Source organism: Drosophila obscura, unplaced genomic scaffold (assembly GCF_018151105.1).
Source record: "Drosophila obscura isolate BZ-5 IFL unplaced genomic scaffold, ASM1815110v1 contig_208, whole genome shotgun sequence".
In the NCBI taxonomy this organism is placed as follows: domain Eukaryota; kingdom Metazoa; phylum Arthropoda; class Insecta; order Diptera; family Drosophilidae; genus Drosophila; species Drosophila obscura.
In genome coordinates, this window is record NW_024542799.1 from 1,373,875 (window position 1) to 1,397,520 (window position 23,646).

The following is a 23,646-nucleotide window of genomic DNA, read 5'->3' on the forward strand; positions in this document are numbered from 1 at the left end:
TCCAAAAGTATGCCCGCGATTTATAATAGCTTGTATAACACTTTACGCACAGGCCAGAAGAGAGGGAGAACCCCATACACTATCTTTATTCGCCTCCTGCACACTTTTTCCATCTCTCACTCTTTCTCTGGTTAAGTGATGAAACGGCAAGCGCTTAATTTAACGGTAATTTGTGTAGAACAGGCAGGCCTACTCCCTCCTCACCGCTACTCCTACGCTAATGCTCGTACTCTGCGCTGCCACGCTCTCTGCTGCTGCTCTGTGCACTTCTCTGCATTTGTCGTTCGCTGCGTTGCGTCGCTGTTGGCGCTGCACAAGCGCACAATTTACAGTTGTTTAGCCGCTCACCGCCTAATTGATTGCTCTCGTTGTTGCTCTTGTTGTTGCTTCTCCGCTTATGAATTATTATTTCTTTTTATTGAAGCAAGCGTCGGCAGTGTTAGCGGCAGCGACTGCAGTCAAAACAAGAGAGAACGCTACAGTCGAGTGACTCGACAAGGAGATACCCTGTACTTTGGAGTCGCTATGCTTGAGAGTCTTGGCGGCGAAATTCGTGCCTTGATTCGACAATTTTTTTTATATAGTTAGATAATAATATTAATAATAATTTATAAATCTGCCACCCCTTAGCTCCATCCGCTTTTGAGCATCTCGTATAAATACTCTGAAAGAGTATATGAATACTCTGAAATACTCTGACACCCTCTGAAAGGGTATATGAACAGCAACAACAGTCTTGATGCAGAAATTTATTTGTTTTCATTGTTGTTGCTGCAGAAATTGTGTAATAAATAATTTACGCTCGCTTTTGCAGCGTGCCACATAATCATATTCAATAACAATAAAAGCAGCAACAGCAGTATGGGCGGGGCCGTGCTTGGACCCACTCGAAAGGGTTGGGGGCGGAGGAGAGCGACGGAGCAGCTCGTTTTGGGTCGCTGACCCAGAAATGTCAAATGGGGAAGTCGTTTTTAATTTTACTCTTTATTTGCTGTGTCTCTCTGTCTATCTCTTTCTATCTCTGTATCTGTTATTTGCTTATGCGTTTCTGATATGATTTTCAGTGTTTTATTCCGTTTCATTATTTTTTTTAAACCTTAAGTTTACTATGGAACCGAAAGGAAATCAAGTTAAAATATAAACTTCTCTCATCACTCAATGAATTTCATCATATCTACGAAGATTTCTATATATATTTCCCCACCATACATATCTTTCTCATTCATGTTAAATGTCGTCCCATCTCGTATCCATGTTTTCTTTATTTTTTGTTCTTTCTGTTGTGTCCAAGACGAGGCTTCTACTCATATTTCGCTTAATCAGTTTCACTCAGAAATCAACAGGCAACTCCCCATACTTCTGTCCGATTCCCATAACCCTATCCATCCTTTATGCAACCCTCTAGAAATTGGAGTCCCAAATGAAAAAGCTTTGAGCTGCAAAAATCTAAACTAAAGCTAAAAACATACAAATCGAGCCCCTTTTTCTGTTCCATTTCGCTGTCAACTCCCCCCTCTTCCTGTAGAACCTTTTTCTCCTCTTTGCTTTGGACTTCTTCGCTTCTGGCATGCTCGTTCATGTTCATGTTGGATGTTGGGTTGCTTGTGTGCAAGAGATTTTTTTTTCTGAATTTCATCATATGGGGCAATCCCTGCATAATGCATCGGATGTTCTTTCTTATCGCATTTAATCGGCTATAGTTGACCTCTTTTGAACCCATTTTAAGGGATATTTGAAGGAAATTTAGATATTAATTGCATAATAAATGACTAGCTTTCATTAAGGTGGGATTTCTATAATAATAATATTTATTAGAAATAATCAATTAGAAAATGAGACAAAGAAGATCCCAAGAAACCGTAAAATTTATCAAGTTGCAATATTCGTTTTAAAGAATCATTAAAAAAATGTAACATATGAATTTGAAATTAATCTCTGCATAAAATGTGCGATAGCAAAAGAACATACATTTTAAAATAATATTTAAAAATTGTTTCGTAATTTCTTTGATTCTTAATCTTCATATTTTCGCGCGCAAATTTTATTGTGGTGAGTCTGCAAGAGAGAGAGAGAAGGAGGGGAGCAATGATGGGGAGACAAGCATAAGCCTGTTTACAGTGGGCCTGAGAGCAAAACAGGTTTGAAGTCAATTTTTGTAAATATGATGAAATTGATCAAAAAGTAACATAAATTACAAATTTAATAAAAAAAAAACAACCAAGTCAAGTTATGGAAAGGCATGTACCACTCTCTAAAACATGCTACTTATTCTTATAGGCAGTTTTCCTACATTTTCCTCCCATTTAGAGACATTTTTCGTATTGCTAATACTCCCATTTCTACTACTCTTTTTTAGGCTCTTAAAAACACTCTGCTCTGCCTGGTTCTCTGCCGCACTAGAAAAAAAAGAGAGCCAGTCAAAGTCCCCAAGAGCAGAGCGCTGCACAAACGTACTTTTTGTTTTGCTTTAACGTTCGCTGGGCAGCTCTGCTCCCCATGCTGTTACTGCGCTGCCGCCTGTTACCTGCTCAACAAGATCTTTGTGCACTCTCTCACAGACACAGGCACAAACACATGCTCGCACAAGAACCGCCTGCCTACCCTGCCCACTCACTCTCATTTGGAAGAGATTTTTTATACTCTTTGCGCGCCCCCTCCAGCTACCTGCTTGCATGTGCATGTGCATGAGCAAGAGAGGGAGAGAGAGAGAGAACACAGCACAGCACAGTGCACTGGCTCCCTGCGCCTACTCTGCGCTGCTCTGCCAGCGTCGCCTCGCTGCCGCCTAGCCGCTGAGCCGACTCTGCCGACTGTAGTTTGAGGCGCCTGCCGCCGCCACAAACAGTTTTTAGCCGCGGAGCCAGTAAGACGTGTTCACTCCCCAGCCCGAAGACAGTTTCCAGATCTCTGGAAGCGTTCTCTCTTGAGTCTGCGACACACGAACACACACACGTTTTAAGTGCTTTGACGAAAAAAGATAAACCCCCTATCCCGATATATTGTTTGTGTTTTTAAATAAGTTCTCGAAAAAGTTCTTTATGAAAAATGCAAAAGAATTGAAAGTAACATACAAAAAACTAATGCACAAAAAATAACCAACTCTGAGTGAAATACAAAAAGAAAACTGCACAAAAAATGCAAAAGTTTCTAATATTCAAAATCTTGCACAAGAAATACAAAATAAATTGAGTGAAACCCGTAAAAAGAAAAACGAGCAAAATAACAACCAAAACGAACGAAGAACAATAACAAAGAGCCAGGAAAAAAAAGAAAACAGAAGGAAGGAAGAGGAAAGAAGAGCCAGGCAAAAGCAGAAAGCGCAGGACACCCATCCCCATCCCTCAAAACACAGACACACACGCGGACAATGGCCGTGCCCTTTTATCTCCCCGAGGGCGGAGCCGATGACATTGCCTCGTCGGGCGCCTCGGGCTCCTCTTCGGGTGCATCCTCATCGGGTGCCTCCACCTCATCGGCAGGTTCCTCGGACGGTGCCAGCAGCATTGCCTCCCAGTCGCCAAACACCACCACCTCGGCCACGCAGACGCCGATGCAGTCCCCACTGCCCCCGGACCAGGTGCTCTATGCCCTCTGCGAGTGGGTGCGCCTCTACCACAGCCAGCAGAGCCGTAAGTCCACAAAGATCTTTAAAAGTACTCCCTATCGATAGAATCACCCTTAAGTCATTCCCTCTATTGGGGGAATCTTGGGAAGAAATGGGTAGCTTCGGTGGCTTAAACTTGACAGATTTCTAAGGATCTCTTTGGAAATCGTTTAGGGTTTAAGCTTGTAATACCATTACAGAAATAAATAATGTAGAGATTATGGATAAGCTATTAAATATCTGATGAATTATTCTCCAAATTCTAAATGGGCTAAAGTAGAATAGAAACAAGTGAAAATGAATTACTAATAGTTCTTACTTATGCTTTAGTTTTCGAAGCATAATATCTTGTCCGTTAAACTGTCCGACTGTCCGTTAATCGGGTTATTGCTTTGCATATCGAAATGGGTCAGCAATTAGCCAAGTTGTTGTTGACTGCTTCAGTTCTTCTCAGGCAAGTTTCACTTTTCAAGGCTGGGTTGTTGACTCATCAGCATGATCCAACAGCCAGGTTTTGTTTTATTTTTTTAGGTATGGTCAGGTCCGAATTTTGTCACCTCCATTAAGAGAGAGAAAGATAGAGAGGGGGAGAACATGAAATTTGCATTAAATTACAATCGGTTACACACGAAAAGAGGCCGCAAGCGAAATTTGTAATTGTAATTCAATAAAAATTAATCGAACAAGTGTTCAAAGAGGGAGAAAATTGAGAAGTTATTGAAAGGTTTCCGCATGGGGGGAGCTAACCGAATAAATGGGAAGACACAGAAATGCAAAATAAATAAAAAGGAATAAGGGCTGTAGGTCCAGATTGAATTTCATTTGATTTATAAGATAATTCATTATTACCTTAAGAAAAATATCCACAGTAGTTGTAGGAATTAGGGAAGCCTTAGCATATCAACTCTTTGGATAAATATATATCTGAATGTGTGTATGGCTAGGGCTTAAATGATCCCCGGATTTCCCATTTTATAATTTTGCATATATTTCCATGCGATAAAACTCATAGATAAACCATAAGAAGCCGCGTACAAATCGCTCCCCAATCACAAAACCCAACTAAATGCCCCGCCAATTCAGAGCCAGAGAGCGGGGGAGAGACGTGTGCTGTGGGCTGCCAACTTTGCCTGACATGCAATATTGTTTGAGCCACAAAAAAGTTGGGCGTGTGCTGGACCATAAGCAGGCAAAAGAAAAACACAAAGAGCCAACAGCTCTAAGCCACGTTTAATTGGCACGCGCCAAACTCCGAGTCGAATGTCTTATTCGAGTATACGAGTACGAGTATCTGCTTGGTATATCGACCAGATATGTATCTCAATCTCTTAACCCGACCACGGTATCTGTTACAGTTGCACCGCCAGCCCAGCTAGTCAGCCAGGCAGCTATAGTCGTAACCCAAATTATTAAACGCCATTTGACCTTAGGCAACTAGTTTTCCAGCGGAAAAGTCAGGCGGAAAAGAGGGGCGTACCAGTAGGGGTGTGGGCCATTTGCAAAGTGTTTGGCTTAACGGTGGTTTAAGTAGCTTTTGTGTAGCCCGCGACTCTGGCGTTGAGTGCGGTCAGTTTTTGTTCATGTTTGCTTTGCGGTTTTTTCTTGGTGTTTTTTTCCCCTTGGTTTTTCTTTATGTTTTTTTTTTCGCCTTTTGCATAATAGATTTTTGTCGCTGTGGCCGTCGATGATTGCCAGCTGCGGTCTCGGTGGAGGGGTATACATATCTGTAACTGGACAATACATTTTGTACAATATTTTATTTTGCATCTGTCAGCAACAGTTGGTCAAGCTCAAAAAGAGAGTTCCCTTCGCATGAGTCACTCGTTTGGGCGTTTCAATTTTCACAAATTAATTTATTAATATTTGACTCTGCAAAACCCTCTATCCATTAAATATTAAATATTTATGCCAGATTAATTTTTCTTTCCTAATTTTTATAAAAAAAACAGCTTCTAATTACCTTGCTCTTAAACAAAATACCTTTTAGAACACTCAAACACCAGCTAAACATTCCCCTACGTTACGTTAACCCCAAACTTTAAAATAACGAAGGGCTTGCCTGGCTCCCCTAATGTTGTACTTCAGCCAGGATATCCACTCAAGTGGATAATTTATCTAATAGTGACACATGCCCGAACTAGTGAACAAGGCTTTAAGCACTCGAAACAAAAACCAAGTTAAACTCCCGTTAACCCTTTTTTTTATCATAGCATACGGGGGGAAAAGCCTCTACTCTGCTGCTACTAAGATGCGCTTAGTCATCATCATCATCGTCGTCGACGTCGTAGGCTGCTAGGCTGAACCCACCCTAAAGGACCTAAAAATACCCGAGCAAACAACCCCGAAACCGAAACTCCTAAATACCAAAAGAGCTTCTCTCCCAACATCAGAATCCCATAAAGAGTGGTGGGGTGGTCCTTTGTTCGGGCGAGGCTTAAGCGGCGCCCATCCCCCATATCCATCCACTGCCATGTGGACGAGGAGGAGGCCCAACAAAAGGTGCAATGACAGCAGCATCCTGCTGCGGCATCCTCTTCCCTCCAAATCCTAACCTCAATTCACGGCCTCTCGCTTTTGGCCTCGCAATTCGCATCATTTGCTGGCTCCGCTTTGGCTTGCAGCTTCGCTGTTGCCAACAGCTGTTGCTGCTAGGCGTTGTTTTCGCTGCCGGCGTCGCAGCCGCACTTGACATTTTCAACCATTTTGTTTTGCTCAGCAACTTCGTGGCGACTTGGTAGCACCAAAATAAATTGGGAGAGAGAGAGAGAGGGACAGCTAACGGTAATGGCGGCAAATATGGCGACCCATAGGCTCCGCTTCCTGCCTGGCAACACGCGACAGCTGACTGCTGCCGACTCCTAACGGGATTGTGCGCACAGAGAAAGAGAGAGACAGAGAGAATGGAGAGTGTGGGCCTCCGATTAACCGCAAGTTTTTACACTCATTTTTTGTACAGCCTAACCCAAGAGGAGGAGGATGAGGAGCCCCGGGGCTGGGTGGCATGCATCTGCATTTTGCATCTCGATTTGTATGGCCTGTTGCCAGGCTGATTTATATACCACATATTTGTATCTGTACGCTGCATCGCGGTATCTGTGTCTGCTTCTGTTTCTCTTCGTTTTCTTTCGTTCCTCTCTTTATGTTTTCAGCGATTTTTTGTTGTTTTTCTTGGGGCTTTACATTGACCGTGAATTCGTTTCTCTTTTTTTGCTTCTGCTGTATTCCTTCCTTCCTTCTCTCTGTTATGCAAATTGTTTTTATTGTATGTATTCTCTTTTAGCTCCGTTTTTTTTTTTTTGTAATTGTTTCATTTCATTTAAGTTTATTCGCCTTTTCCTTCTGTTTTTTCCTTCATTTTTGTTCAGGGGTTTAATGCCTCCGTAAATTTCCCATAAACATTTTTGATGATCTGCTGAAAATTCTGGCCCGCCCCAAGCAGCTGCGACAAAAATCGAAGTGAAGTTCTCTTAGCCAAATGTTATTTGACCATAAAATCTGAAAGTAGTTTGGTGAAAAACACTTTTGGCAGCAGCTGTGACGGGAATTTTTATCTTAGAGGAAAGGATTTTGATGAAGTTTTAGAAGTTTTGATGGAAATAAAATAAAATCAAAATGCATGTTACTCAGAGAGTTTTTTCCAAAACTAAGAAAATTCATTAATGCTTCTACCATAAATATTATAATATTTAATTTATTCTGTTAATTTTTTCAGCAATATGCAGGTTTTTATTTGTACATATTTTCAAAGAATTTTTCATAATTTAGAACTATTAAATCTTTGAAATTGTATGTTTCTTTATAAAATGTTGTAAATTATTTTTCAACTATTTTTTCCCAAAACATGATATCCCTTTCACATTCCAAGTTTGTTTACATTTCACACCATTCAGCGCAATGAACTTTATACATTTTTCAAGTTTAAATGCCCGCCAGGCACTTTGCCTAATAGGAAAAAAGTAAAAAATACAAACAAAAAAAAAAACCTGACACTTTTGGAGTCAGTTGCAAGTTACAACACTAAGAAAAGGAGCCACTAAAGCGACATGATATCACGGCTGCTGTATCAAGCATAGACACTGTCTGTCTGTGCCGTCGCCTAAGTTGGCTTTTGATTAAGTCTCCGGTGAGGCCGTGCTAAATTGTTTGCATTGAAGCGTTCGGGTTAAGTTGTGGGGTCTAGGGGGGTGCTGTGTTAGTGGCTCTATAGTCTCGCCTTTGCTGCAGAAAACGTGCTCAAGTTTTTGTTATGAAATTGAGCCTAGACAACCCATCCATCCAGTCAGCTAGCCATCCAGGGATCCATCCAGCCTCGCTAGCTGGCTGTCCTTGTCAACTCAAAACTCCTTTTCACAGAACAGACTCAGGCAAGCGTGTTGGCTAAGGACAAAAGAACTTGTGCTCAACGCTCAGGGCCAGAAGTGGAAAAGGATATGTATCAAAAGGCGGAAAACTAAGAACAGGATATGCTCACACACACACACACACACACACATACAAGTAGCTGCTGCTGCTGCTGCCGTCTGCTACTTGTTATAATTGGCAAAGGTGGCAAATGATAAACATGAGACAGAAGTTAACTTTAAAATATATATATACATATGTATTCATGTCTTCCAATGACTTTTCTCTCTAAAGGAAACAAACCCAAAGGAACATTCTAGCCAAGAAAGTGGTGGAAATGTTCTCTGAAGATTATTTTTTTTTCGAGACTTAAAAGTTTTAATGAGCATTGAGAGAGCAAGAGACTTGTCGATTATAGACATTTGGTAGAGACATTGGAGGTACCATACATGAGTATGTGAGAAATTTTCCATAGAAAACTATGTGTAAGGCTTTTAATTCTCTAAATAAATTATTCATTCGAAGCTAACCCATCAGTTGTAGACATAATTTGCTTTGCTCTTGAGCAGCGTGAACAAATGCAAAGGCGATTACTAAAATGTGCAATTAAATCAACAAATAAGAAGCTCGTGTAATTGTATACACCCCCCATGTGGCCGCCTCAGTGGCGTATTGGGAGGGGGGAGAAACGGGCGGTTCGTAGAGATAACCCTTTGGCCACGCCAGCTATGAGTGGTCGTGTGAATGACGCAGCGAAGACACACAGTCTGGCCGATCCGCTCCGAGTCGCGGGTGCCACTCGCAAATGCCGTTGCCATTCATTTATTAATAACTTTTTTTTTTACTGTTTTTACTGTATTTGTTGCTGCTGTTAAAACGTGCAGTTTTTCTGTTTTTTGCGGCTGTGGCTGCAGTTGCTGTTGTTGTTTTTCTTCGTTTTTTTAAATTATTTTAATTGCGTTTCATCTGATCGAATGCTGGCCGTACAATTTTATTTATTGTTTAATTGTGATTTTTCGCATTTGCGTTGTTAATTGCGGCATAGAGTCGCGTGTGACGGGGGTGGGGTGGTTGGTGATGGCAGAGGGAGGAGTAGGGTTCCGCTAAGAGGTTCGTTTTAATCAACTGTTAAATGCTTTTTGCTCGTTCGAAAGAAATAAATGTTTGGGTTAAATGGAAAATGGGAAAGATTTATGATAGAAGTTACGGTGAAATTTTATATTTAAAATGCAATTAACATGAGCTAGATGTTGAGGGAAGCTGTATTTCAAAATATAATAAACATCAATTTTAGCTTTGCAAGATATATGTACATTTTTATGTACGTTAGAAATTAAATTAATGTAGAAATTTTTACTACTACTTTCGTTGGTAGAACTCTTGTGTTTATTTTCTTGGAAATTTATTTTTCTTGATTATAAAATTCATGTTTCAAATTAAATTACTATTAATATGTAGTTATTTTAACGTATTTTTTGGATAGTAATCTTCCAGACTTTTTGTTCTTGGTAATATAAAATTTTATATGTTGTATTTCTGTATTTTTTTTTACTACTTTTCTCTAAACCAATCGAGCTTTAAAGCTGATTCAGCCAGTTATATTTTAGTGCCCTCTCCCTGCCATATCCCCGAATGTCCTTTACGCAAGCATGCAAGGAACACATGCTCCCTGCTCCTTGGATGTGCCTCTTGCCAGCCAATTCTCCATCAAAATATGCAAACAACTGCTGGGAGTCTTGTGCTACGCTCAGTTTCCTGTCAATCGATGTGCAACGTCGTATGCATCGTATTCTGGATTTTCTTTTGGCTTTTTATAGCCTTTTAAGCTGTTTTCCCCTTTGTTGTGTGTAGGAGTGGTGTGTGTGTGTGTGGCTCGTGGGAGATTTCGAAGGAAATTGAAAAATTGCATTTGTCTGTCGTTGATAAAATATTGAGCAGCTCCTACTACTCCATCTGCTGTGCTCGTGATAAGCGTTTGAGCTATTTCCCAAGAAAACGGCTGGCAAAAAAAAAAAAAGAAAAGCTCCTTGGGAAAATTGTTGAGAGAATTCCCATTGGGCTGTCGGGTTCCTCATTCTTTAAGGCAACGGCATATCATTCCTAAAATATTTCATTAAAATATGCGCTAGATTTTATTTTATTTTTTCTTTAATCGTTTGCGTGTTTGCTGGCCCCTTTTTAGAAGGGGCACACGCATCTCATTCTCTGACCTTGCAACAGCTGCGAATTGCGAACTGCGGCTCTAAAAGATCATTTAAAAAATACTTTTTATCGGGCTTATGTTTATTTTTATAGACTTGAATAAGATTTGCCGCCGTTTTGTGATTTAATTTCTTTGTCTAATGTACTTGACCATGCGGGTTTATTATCAGAAAATACCAGCGAGAGAGGCAGCACAACAGACTGAGGGATGCAGCCGCGTACATTCAGTAAAGAATAAAAGTTTGGTTCTTCTAGAAAATATATTTTTTTTAAATATCAAGAAAAGAATGACGAATGAATCAAACATTTATCAAATATTTTCGAGTTATTTTTGGAAATGCAAATGCGCTTTATATTTTATGAAATACCCAGTTTAATCATCTTCTGTAACAACAAGAAAGAACTTTCTCTTTGTTACGCAAGTAAATCAAATAATCATCAACCATTTGCCAGAACTTTCTCCTTCAGTTTAAAAGGAAGAATGATTCACTTGAGACTTTCCACAAAATTTGCTGAGAACTTCCGCATACCACACATGGCTAATAAGCCACTAACCAAAATTGGTAATTAACAGCAGGGGGCAGGGGACCTGGCATTCGAATCGAATCGAATCGTTCGATCTTTAGATCGACACCTGATTGACATTCAAAAAACAAACAGAGAAACTTGATCGAATTGTCAGCCCCAAAATGGCAATCTTTTTGTTAGAGAACTACTATATAAAGAACATACAGATTGGGAGCTTAAAGCCATATCTTAATGCAATGCATAGCACATAATTATTTCCCGAAAAACCGTACAAAGTATGTGCCTCAAGATGTGCCGCTAATTAGTCACCTGTTTGTACCGTTCATCACATCGGCTGTTGCCTAATTAAAACGAGGCTACACATCGGAGAGACTTTCAGACATCCGATCCGCGCTGAAATGTGACCAAATTGGTAATCGCCTCGTCGCATCATGACACTCGCGACAAATCGCCTTAAATGTAATTTTTTGTTGTAATGTTATGTTCCCCCCTCCCCGTTTCGTTTGGTTCCGTTGTGTTGTGTTGTGTTGTTTCGTGTTTATCGTCGTCTTGTGTGGGCGTTTTGTGTGTTAACTGTAAAATGTATCTCTGTTTTTGGGGGTTTGAGAGTTATTCAGGTCTCTCCTGTATGGATCTCATGTTGTAATCTTGAGACGGACAACGTGGACGGACCTTGTTGTGGAGTACATACATATGTACATTCCTTTGTTCTGTCATCTTGAGGTTTTTTCGTTGGGGTTTCGGTTCTTTAAAATTAAATATTCATCAATAAATGTCAATGTCAAGTGGAAGTCAAGGGGTTGAGATTTCGATGGAAGAGATTGCACTTTGCTGAAAGCTTTAACGGCTTGAGGGATCAATGGGAATATTGAAATATGAGAGATTGTACAGGTAATCCGCATGAGGGGTTTATATATTTATATAAATTTATATATTTAAACTTTAATAATTACTCACATTTAGCTATAGGTTTTTTTTTAGTCATTTCTGCATTATTTTGAATTAATTTTTCCTTCCAGTATTGACTTTTATCTAAAAGCTGAGAAAGAGATTTTGAGAATAGATAAGAAAATTAGCTTTAATTGCTTAATTCTATTTAGATCACCCTCTAGCTTCCTTTACTAAAATATAAGTCAATAAATTCCATCTTGTCTAGAGCTTCCTTCCTCTATCCACATCCGATTTACAACCAACCACCCATTTCCCATTCCGTTCTACTGACCAAAACTTGGCATAGATTTTGCAAAATAAAAAACTCGTTTCGATTCTTAGATTCTGATTCTGATTCTTATTCCGATTCCGCAGCGCGGATTCCAATTCTGATTCGAGTGCGAAGTGCGACGCAGTTTGCTGGATACTCGATTGTGTACTCGAAAAACTATTCATACTTTTGCAGCGCAACTTGTAGTATATTTTCCCCCCTGCCCAGCTACCCAACGCTTAGCTTCCATCGCTTAGCTTCAAGGTTATAATGAGCAACATATGCTGCGGGTCCGCTGCGGGTCTGTCGGTCTGCAATCAGCTGCGAAAATGCACAACTAAAAATGCACTTCAACGACGATTTGTTCAGCAGCAGCAGCAACAGCAGCCACAACTAAAGCGAAACATTTTTCACGTTTTTCCGCTGCCTATGTTCTCCTCAGAGTTGTTCTTGAGCTGTTTTGAGGCGTTCTGCTTGCTGTGTTGCCTGATTGATGTTTGTCAGCTGTGGCTGCTGTCAGGCTTTGTGGCTGTTTGGCTATATGGCTGCTGCCCAGCGGCCTTAGAAATTGTTGCAACAGAACAACATAGAACTCTGAACAGAAATTAAAGTAAATTATACACATAATTGCAGTTTTTTTGTGTCCAAGGCGTTGCACAGATGCTACACTCAATAGACCCCTACCCCTCCCTCCTTCTCCTTGTACCTCTCATCGATTCCAAACAACACTCGTAATTCAATTAAACATTTTGCACATATTGTCGCCCATAAAAACTATAAACGAATGCAGAAAAAACAATGCACAGGCACCCAACAATTGGTCACGTTTCGAGAACGCCACAACGATTGCAACAACCACAGCAGCAAACAATCGACAAATGCATCGCCCGCATAGAGTTGGGATCATAAAAATACATACTCGGTGCTTGGGTGCCGTAAACGATTGCAGAAATGATCAGCAGGCAATCGAGACCCCTTCAATAGAGGAGGGAATGTGTCCGAAAAGGTGACTTGGCTGTGAAACAGTGACTAGGAGAAGAAGATTTAGGAAAAAGCAAGAAAAACTCTTTTTGAAAAAGAATTGAAGGAAGGGAACAAATATATGGCAGAGTTGCAGCAGCTAAACCAACTTATTCAACTGAGAAACCTATTAAATATATCAATATAAGCAGAGAAGAGCTATTCCTTGATTATCAATTCTTTAAAGTGGCGTTTAAGAAACAGAAAACTATTAAATATTCGAGCCTAATAGTTACACAGGTTTTAGCAATAACATTTTTGATAAAAGCGTAGTCTTTAATATTAATTACATTACATAATTTGTTAGCAGTCACTTTTGAAGCCTTCGAAACATGTTTTGTGCAAATGCTCACTCAATCGGTGATTAAATCACAGCGAGAGTGGGATTAAATCACAGTTTAGTAAGCCATTAAGCGATTTATATCTGGCAAAAAGATTTATATGGTTAGAGGAGCACTTGATCAGCACTACAATGTGGAATATGTACGATTAGATGCGAGTATCTCTCATATGCAAATTGGCAACAAAACGAAATGTGTGGTGTGGTGTGGTCTGGTCTGGTGTGTTGGTAAATAATTTTCCACACAATTTGCAATTAGTAATAACATTTTTATCGGTCTCTCTCTCTGGGCCTGACTTGGGCTTTAGCTGTAGCTCGTCGTCGTCGTCGTAGTCGTCGTTATTCAGTTTCATCATAAAGGCACCAGCAGAATCATTGCACTGACATGGTATGGTATGGTATGGTATCGTATGGTGTGTGCTATGGCATGGCTAGTTATATAAACTCCGGCCAGCAGCAGCACTGCCAGCACTCGGTGCGCGGCAGGTAATGATGCCTGCCGCTGCCTTTGCCTTTGGCTTTGGCTTCAGTGTTGGAGCTGTAGCTGGCAGATTTTCAAGGTTAAATGCAACGATGGCGCGCGGTGGAGCGCACGTGAGCGCTGGCCCCAGGCCTCAGCTGCTCGCCTGCCAGCAAACTAGTTTCAAATGGCATAAAGTATCTGTAAGATATACACAAACAGACTGCATGTAAGGCTGCTGCTGCTGTTGCTGCTCCAAGGAGTGGCCTGGCCCGCAATTAACTACAGATTTTTGTTTCGCTCTTGCTGCAACTGCAACTGCCGCAACAGTCGACTGCAGTCGCAACGAACAGCTGTTGGGCTCGTTTCGATTCGTTTCGAGTTCAAGGCTATTGGGTCAAATTGCAAATTAGTCGCCCGCAGGTTGAATGACGTTGAATGACATTATTCTGTGTCGTATCTGCATCTTGAGCACATTTTAAGTGGACAAACGAGCAGTGACCACCGCTGCTAAACCACCGCTAGCCTACAGATACTCGTAGATGGAATAGGTATTTATTATTATTAGATTTCTGTGCTCGGATTTCTGCCGCGGGGGCCACTCGAGTGATTTGTATAAACTTTGCATTACAATCAATCATTTGTCGCCTGGGCAATAGCTTTTTAAGTAAATAAACATTAAGAAGTCATATCCATAGTCGTCGTCGCCTCGTACATGTATGAAAATGGAGAACCATCTAATGCCCTGGCAAAAGTATGAAAGGGGGGGAGAATGGGGCACAATTTATGCGCATATCAAGTGGCAGTGGCAGCAGCAGCAGCGGCAGCAGCGGCGCACTTACCTATCAACGCTTTTGTTGTCGATTTGCATGAAATTCTAACAAAAACAACAAAAAAGAAGAAAAATCCCCAGAGATAAAGCGAAAAAGATTGAAATACAACTGAGAGAGTCGGGCATAAGATACATGCATAAATGATGTTAAGCTGAGAAGATACAGATACTTTTCAAGTACATTTGATATGATATGTTTGCTAAAGTTACTCAGATACCTCGATAAATAGCCAATGAGCCAATGCTTGCTTCAGGGTTAGTTTTTAGTTTCCACCTAAAGTATTTTGTTTAGTAACTACCCCTAAATATTTTTCACATTAAAGAAAGGTGCTCTTTCAGAAAAGTATCTCCCATTAATACGTAATATTCCCTAATTGAGATACATGCTGTAATTATAACCAATCTAAAAGGTTTAACTATCTTTAAGCTTCCTTTAAGTGCCTCCATGCACCCCTTACCGTATCTTAAATGCAGCATTTTGTGGTTGCTTGAGATACTTTTGCTGAATTTATTCGAGTTTTATGTGCACTGCAAGGCGGACAGGCGGGCTACCTGATCATTTTATGGGCGGTTTTTACGATCAGCAAAACGAGAAAAAAAATAAAAGACGAGAAGAGGACTTGCCATAATTATAGCTGATTTTACAGTCTGTCGGCTAAGTGGCAGTTGGGTAAACAATAAGACAGACAATGCCCCGACCTTAGACACTTCCCTACATTGTCACTGCACTCGAATCGAATCGAATCGACTCGTCTCGACTCGGCCAATGCCGCCTTTGTCTGCCCCTTGCATTGTGTTGCATGATGATGATGATGATGATCCGTATTTTAATGCCAGTTTTTCCATTCTCTACCGCCCATTGCAGCCCCGCAAATCTTCCAGTATCCACCGCCACCGAGTCCCTCCTGCAACTTCCCCGTCGGCGATGTCTTCTTCCCACACGGCCCACCGCCCGTGCCGCCGCGGACACCGCGCACCAGCGTCAGCTTTGCCGCCGGCGAGGAGTACAACTTCTTCCGGCAGCAGACACAGCCGCCATATCCGGCGCCGTCCACGCCGCAGCCAATGCCACCGCAGCCGCCGCAGTCGGCGCCACCGATGCACTACAGCCACAGCTTTCCGCAGCAGTCGCCGCACTTGCTGCAGCACCACCATCCCGCCTCCGTTTACGGCATGGGCCAGCACCAGCCGGGTCCCGGGTCCTACTATGCCACCTACACGCCACCCCCCACACCGAACACGGCCAATGCCGGCACCTCGACCTCATCGGCGGCCTTTGGGTGGCACAACCATGGCCCCCAGCTGGCATCGACGCCGCTGACGGCGCCAATGGGCTCCAAGATGCGGCTGCAGCGCAGCCAGTCGGATGCAGCCAGACGGTGAGTGAAAGTCAAATGATTTCATCCTGGAATATCAAATCAATAGTTCTACAAGTGGAGGGAATACAAACAAGGAAGAGGAGAGTTCTAATTGCCGATAAAATATAAAATTATAGATTTATTCCTTTATTTTTATCATTTCCCCATCCATGGGAAAAAGCAAAATTAAGTTTAGACCCCGGGGATCTGTCATTGAAAGCAATCAATCGAAACTGTCACTGTGAATTGTTCCTTACCTAACGCCAAGCGAAAAGCCAAGCTTACTGATAGTACAGCTTCGATTGGCATTATCTCTATGAGTAGTGAACGTAAGCCTCTAGAACCCCCACCATACCACACATGAATATCAATTCCCATGACACAACGCAATTTTTTTAATTAATGAAAAGGCAAAGTTGTCGCTGATAATTGCCCATGACGTTGCCCCCCACGTCTCCCCAACTACATATAACCATCTAAATATTTATGTGTGTTCTACTATAATGTGTTCCTATCTCTTTCTCTCTCTCTCTCTCTCTCTTCCCCACAGCAAGCGACTGACCTCGACGGGCGAGGATGAGCGCGAGTATCAGAGCGATCATGAGACCAGCTGGGATGATGAGTACGATGATCGTTATGACAATTTTACGGCCGGACGCGAGCGTCTGCAGGAGTTCAACGGACGGATACCACCACGGAAGAAGAAGAACAGTCACAGCAGCAGCAACAACAACAACAATCCAATCAGCCAAAATAATTTCCAACTCCATTCATCGAATGCAGAGTGCAGCAGCAGCAGCGGCGGCGGCGGCAGTGCCAGTCACAGCCACAGCCACAGCCACAGCAACAGCAGCAACAGTCAGAGAGAGCGATCGGAAGCTGAGAAGAAGGTAAGCAACGGCACCTACAATGGATCACTAATCTCTTAGTCTCTAGCAGACTATGTCATACCCTGTTATTTGGAGTTTTTAGAACTTTTGTTTTTCCTACTTTTTCATTTGGTTTCCTTACTCACTTCATCCCAACGAATAAAACACAGCCCGGGGTACGGCAAGTGCCATAAAATTGCACATATATTGTACATATGTATGTAAGTTGGGGAGTTCATTAACTTGAAGGCCCAACATCTGTTAGCTACCCCACCGCGCTTGTGGTGTGTGGCACGTGGCAAACATTTTTCAAAGGCTCAACTAGTTGAAAATGCTGCAGAAATGCTAAAAATACAACCAGAAGGAATGACAAATTGCCGCTAGAGCGGGAGGAGTACCAGAGTGTGAGCATGCACATGCAAGCTCATGCATGTCGGTGCCTGCAAATGTATAACACATTCACATATAACACTTTTTTTGCACATGCTAAAAGTGTGATAAAAATTAATTGCGCAGTTCCTGGCCCAGGGGCCTGTTGGAGAGTCTTGTCTTTCTGTCTTTCTGTGTCTCTGTCTCTGCTCTGGTGCTGCTCGTCTCTTGCATTATGTTAATCGTAGCAGGCGCCCGCTCTCCCTCTGCCCGCTCCTCCCTCTGCCCGCTCTCCCTCTCCGTCTCACTGCCACGTTCCAATAGTCTCTCTGTACATATCTGGCTCTCGATTAAAGTCGTGTAAGTCGAGCCTTTGTGTCAGCTGCTGCTGCTGTTTCTACTGTTTCTACTGTATGCCGTATGGCCTCATTAAGCCTCACTTCTTACGCTTTTTCTTAGTTTTAGTTTTTGCGTATTTTGCCTGCGCAATTAAAAGAAATGTAAACTTGAAGAAATTCAATCGAAATCGCATGACACACACACACTGACTCACCCATCCCTGATACCATTCCCATTTCATTTGAATACCCATTAATCGTCGTGTGGAAGGGTACACTAAATCCCAGGGTTAAATTTAACTGGCAAAAAAAAAATAATCACAATTGAGAGCTAAAGGAAGAGCCCAAAAGACAAATTGAGCCTCAATTTCTATGGACAGACAACTGCATGTTTCATGTTTATTTGTGGACCTGTTTTAAGTTGAAATAGTGGATATCACATAGTCGGTAGATAAACTTTAGCATTCCCTCTTGCTTCTTTCCATTTGCCTTTGTTTTAATTCATGCTCGTCGCTCTGGGACGCTTATCGCTCTCTGAAGCCAGCCCCTTATGGGTGCCCATCCTTGGGGGACGCTGCGAACTGATCTGGAAGCTGTGGAAGCTCCTCTGACCTTATCCGAGCACTCTTTTAGCTGCTAAACGAGAGCGTGTGAAATTCCATAATCTACAAAGTATTATTCATATGAGTACGAGTACGAGTATATGCATTCAAATATATGTGCCACAGATATGGATCCTCGATTGTGATTTGAGGCATTAAATTGCGTGTATTTTTCCAATGGTTGATAAATGTGAAGAATGGAATAGATGGACAAGAATTGTATGAATTTTTTATGGCGTACTGCTGTTAAAGAAAACACTCATCAGAATCGAAATACCTCTAGATTCTACCCATTCTTCCCAACCAAATTGAATCGAAATTCGAGCACATGTTCGATGGCCTTTTCATACCATTAACCGCAAAAACAATGCCACAAATGTCCTAACCAAATAGGGCCCGAAAAATTCGGGGCTAAAATAAGCGAAAAAGTGAATTTGCATAATAAATTTGAGGTCAGTTTCAGTTGGGTTGGTGGTTGCCACCATCCAATCCACCACCAACACCACCACCACTTGCCACCACAAACAGTCATGGCCATGCCATCCACACGTGCCACACTGCAACCATTGAAGCGTGGAATGTTGAACAAATAAATGGTGTAAATTATATAACCATTGATGCGGGTGTGGTGCTGTTGCTGGGGTGGAGGTGGAGGGAGAGTCAAGTGTTCTGTATAGAAAAATAATTGCACTATTGACCAGACAAAAATTGACTGACCATTCGGGTCGCTTTTGCCAGTCAATAGTTTCGCTTGATTTACGGTTCGAGAGTTCTAGAGAGGGTGGATGTATAGTAGAGGGTCACGTGTGTGGTTTCGGATATTTTATGCCACACAGGGGAGCTATAGGTTAGAGGGACTGCTGGGGAATAGATTTTGGGGATGCTGAAAGGTCACTTTATTGATTTAAATACACACATGTATAAATACAATAAACATAAACTATATCTAATCTCTTAAATTTCCCTACATTTTGTGAATCTTTCAGAAACCACAAAGCTTCACCTGGCCAACCGTTGTGACCGTGTTCGTGCTGGCCATGGGCTGTGGCTTCTTTGCGGCGCGATGAAACCCCTGGATACGTGGATATGTGTAACCGAATGATCTATAGTGAAATCAGCTAGTATATAGGATATATAAAACGATCTATACATAGATATAGCGAAACCGTAACATAAGTGCAACGAATTTATTGAAAGCAGAAAGTCATTAATTCGTAAAGCGATTGTTAAATATACATACATACATACATACATAAATACATACTTGCATACATATACCGATACCGATACGATTAAGAGGGTTGACGGGACACAAGAACAATATATTCGATCTGTCTAGGGTAACTTTTGCATTTGTACAAGTATCTCCAGAAACAGGAACACAATTTTCCTCCAAAACTGCTCAAAGTAAACGAAAACTCTCAGACTGGCAAAGTGACTAAGAATGAAAGCCTATTTTTTATTGCGGATACATGTATTTTTGTACAACTTTTTGAACACTTAAATATATAAACACAAATTATGCAAGTACAAACACAAAACACAAACGAAAGAAACAAACAAAGGAAAACTGCCAACTCTTGAGATACTTTTCGATATGATTTTCGTTTTTTGCATTTAATTATCTGATATTCCACCTGCATTTTCTTCCACCCCGAAACAATTTCAATGTCTTCGCTTTTGTGATTTCGAATCGCAAGCAAAATGAATTATATATATATTTTAAATATTTGTTTAATTAGTAGAAATTTTTAAGCATAAGCCCCACACAGCAAAAAGATCACACGCCTAGCTTTAATTGTTAAAAAACAAACGCAGAGAAAAATCATAAAAAAAAACCACAAACAAACAATGTTTAAGTTAGTTTTTATTTGTATATAGTTTTTATGCCATTTTTGTGATGTTTTGTGTCTACGGTTTATGTCATGTTATTTTAGTTAAATTTCGTATGATTTATGTTTTTTTTTTGTCATTGTTCATCATTGTCTTCAAATTGGTCTCACAATTTAGTCGTTTAAGCCCCAATGCCCGGGAAATGTCCAGCTGGGAAATGTCCTCTGAAATACGTTGCCATTCTCGAATCTTTTTTGGAACACGCACACAAATGATCTCTCCCAAATGGAAATTAATGGAAACGATAGCCAAAGTAAAAGAAAAAAAAGGAATTCAAATGAAAGAGAACCCGGGCCAACCCATTGTCAGAGGGGAGTCTTCCGTATTTGCTGGTATTTCCCGGGCGTTTCAATGCTAATTGAATACACAACGTGAACATGAAAGCGAAAATAGTGAAAAAAATCAAAAGAAAAGTAAAAACAATTCCCAAAAATCGCATTGATCTCATGGATTTATACAATACACACAGTTTTTACAATGAGAAAAAATACAATACAAAATAAGAGAAGAAGAAAATGAAAAGTGAAACAGAGAGCGAGAGAGAGAGAGAGAGCGAGAGAGAAACGAAAAACAAGAGTTAAGTGTAAGAAAAGTCTAAGCTTAAGTTCGCCAAGCGTTTTAGTTCTAAATTCTACAGCGTTTAAGGTAGATTTAGTGAGTTTTTCATGCGTTTATTTTGTACATACATACATACATACCTAAAGCAATATTATTCTGTGTAGCCATAAGCGATAGCCCAGACTCTAGATATATATACCCGGAGCCATACCAATTTTCAACCCCAGCCCTAGATATACATACATACACTTTCAAGAAAAATAGAACACTACACTTCTCAACTTATGAACTAATCATGAAACACACACACACACATACATACATATGTACACCACTTCCAAAACCCAATGAAAAATTATTTTTGTAAATTTGTTGCATCAAATGAACCGAAAAAGGCGGGAGCCTGTCTTCCCCTCCGGTTCATTGCCAATTAGTTTTCACAATGATCTCGGTAAAGTTTTGTGGCCTAGCATGGCCCAGAAGTCAAGATAGAAATATTGATTTTTGGCCTGCCATGAATACTGGAACAAAAAGTTAAAGGAAAGCAGAAGCAGAATCAGAAGCAAAAGCAAACTATATTTTTGACCCGATGCGACTTGATCCGTTTGTTAAATTTAAGTATCTTTACTCGACCCTGTACATAGCGCGCAGTTCGAATCATAGAATCAAATGCCATTTTTGTATAGAATTTTGTTTGGTGCCAAAACAGTGACAGATAATTGTCTGCGAACATATTATATACACACACACACACACACACATACATATTATACATACTAGAATTTATTTACGATAAGCTCTATCCTAAGTTCAACAATTCAGCAATTTTTCAATTCAATTCAATTCAATTTAGCAAATAATTTTCTGTTTTTGTTTCGTGTTCGGATGAAGCGGAAAACTTCGTTTAATTGTACATTTTACATATTATGCTGTAATATTTTAATATGCATAAATAATATCATTATTGATCTCATGAATATGTTCATAAGACAAAATAAGCAGCAAACATTATCTGTATAAATACGATTACTCTTACATTTGAGCCTCCATGTGTGTGCTTATGTGTAAATGAAATACAAGTGCATAAATTTAACATGTAAGATTTACAGAACAAACAAAATAAAATAAAATAAAAACGCAAGAAAATCATTTGAAAAAAAAAAAAAAAAACATTTTAAAATTAAATTGATTGCAATTTGCATATGGGAAAAGGTATTTGGGGATGCATTTACGTATTTTAAAATTATGGCACACTGTAGGGTCTCCTTGAGGGATATTTTTCCGATAACAGAAGCCCGGATCGGTCCACATATGTATGGCAGAAAAACTTGTACATATGGGCCACGCCTCCATGTGATCGGAGCCAACTGTAGAAACTGGAAAGAAAATCCTGGAAAAGTTGGCCCTGTGCCGATCGCAGCCCATTTTGCCAAGATATAGCGTAAGGGAGAAAATCCAGTAATTTTTGTGACTCGATTTCTCGGATTTCTCGCCAGTTTGGGGCAGGCCCAAAACTCCGCCATTTCGCATCCGATCCAGACATGATACATGTCCCCGTGTGCGGGAGTATCTTCTGTATAATTTAAATCCATCAAGAACCTCAAGAACGGCCAGGATTTGCCTTTTTTACGCTGTTTTATAATAGATATGACTGAATATACCAGCCTGAACGTATGCTATACTTTTTTAAAGTAAAGCCAACCCCAAAAGTAGGCCGTGGTATGGTGTCACTGATGCAAATCTGATTGGAATTGATCCTCGAACGATTAGGACGCAAATAGCCCAATGCCAATACCAATGAGAATACCAACCAATCATCAAGTACATATATTGACTCTGAATTGGAATAACAGACATTCGATTGCTAAAAAATACAGTCTACCACATCATGGACTGACTATTGGGCAACTGCAGGGGACTGCCAGTCACAACGGGACTCCATGTGGAACAGAGACGTACAAATAAACGAATAAAAAGTATTTATTTACTTGCCCTTGAAAATGAAAAACTCTGCATTTTATTTATTGCCACAGTCAAAAGTTCGTGGCGCTCTATCTCGGAAAAATACGGAAATATCCTTTCTATATTGGATAGAATCTTGCCATTGGATTGCAAACGATTGGTTTGATTCATCTGACGAAATAAACTGGAAAAAGTTTGCCTGGTAGAAACCACCCCTTCTGCTGTCATTTTCGGTGGAGAGTGAGTGAGCGGTGCGTGTGATTCAAATGGAAATTGCTGGCCACTTAGACGAAAAATACCCCCGGCAAATGCCTAAACCAATTTGTAGTTTCTATTCCCTTTTGTGGTTGCGGATTAAATGGCCATAATTGTTGCTCCTGCGGCCAGGGACACGCGACTTGGTAACGGGATACGGAACCACCACGTGGGTCGTGTCACAAAAATGATGTGTTATTAACGGCTTAGGGCAGGCAATGGCAATGGCAATGGCGATTATAATGATGACGGCCACTGCCACGGATGGGCAATTATGTTAACCTGCCAGTGCCCTGCCCCCTCTTTGGCAGTCATGACATCCGCTTCCGCTTACAATTCGGGGACGCATGCAAGTGTCAATCAAAGGTACATTTAATTTGAAACTGCGATTTCCATTCAATCTGTGTCCGAGCGTGTGTCCGCCTCGGATGAATGGATATCGAATAGCGCCCACTTCTATACCGAACCCTTTCTTTAAGCTCTAACATTGTGCCTTAGAGATTGCGCTAAATCCATCATGAACCTTGGAAATATATTCGTTTCTTCAAAATCTTTAAGTTTTGGGTAATTTCAGATAAACTTTACTCATTATTAACTTTCCTGTTCGCCGTGCACAAGTTATCAATTAAATTCGACAACAAAACAAAACAAAACCAGTAACCGCAATCGCAATTGCATTCCCATCTTCCCAGAGTTTATGATAATTACTTTTTGGCTCAACACCTGCCAACGGCCATAAACAAAGGAGAGCCACAATGGGGTATGGGGCCAGGACATTGTGTCACGCATTGCCAGATTTTATTATCGGGAGGGAGTCCCCAACCCTTCGATCAGGAATATTATTAAAATTATTGAAGGGGCCATTTGCCTTGCATTAAACTTAATTAACTGTGGCTTCTACAAATGAATGTCTG

The 23,646-nt window shown here is 40.8% G+C and overlaps 2 protein-coding genes across 3 annotated transcripts in view; one reads left to right on the forward strand and one right to left on the reverse strand.

Moving 5' to 3' along the window:
• Nucleotides 1-2,833: 2,833 nt before the first annotated feature.
• Nucleotides 2,834-21,649, forward strand: LOC111064883 (cell death protein hid). Its single transcript, XM_022352718.2, has 4 exons — nucleotides 2,834-3,629; nucleotides 15,394-15,907; nucleotides 16,437-16,776; nucleotides 19,051-21,649. The coding sequence occupies exons 1-4, from the start codon at nucleotides 3,368-3,370 to the stop codon at nucleotides 19,129-19,131; spliced, it is 1,197 nt and encodes a 398-aa protein (XP_022208410.2). The 5' UTR covers nucleotides 2,834-3,367; the 3' UTR covers nucleotides 19,132-21,649.
• Nucleotides 11,631-23,646, reverse strand: part of LOC111064884 — a 69,409-nt gene continuing 57,393 nt past the window's right edge. The window contains exon 4 of one of the 2 annotated variants that reach the window (XM_022352720.2): nucleotides 11,631-11,714. In XM_022352720.2, coding sequence (XP_022208412.2) covers nucleotides 11,708-11,714 — 7 coding nt within the window. In that variant the 3' untranslated portion in view covers nucleotides 11,631-11,707. Of the gene's footprint in view, nucleotides 11,715-18,041; nucleotides 18,128-23,646 lie in introns of those variants that run through there. The other variant, XM_022352719.2, reaches the window with a different exon arrangement.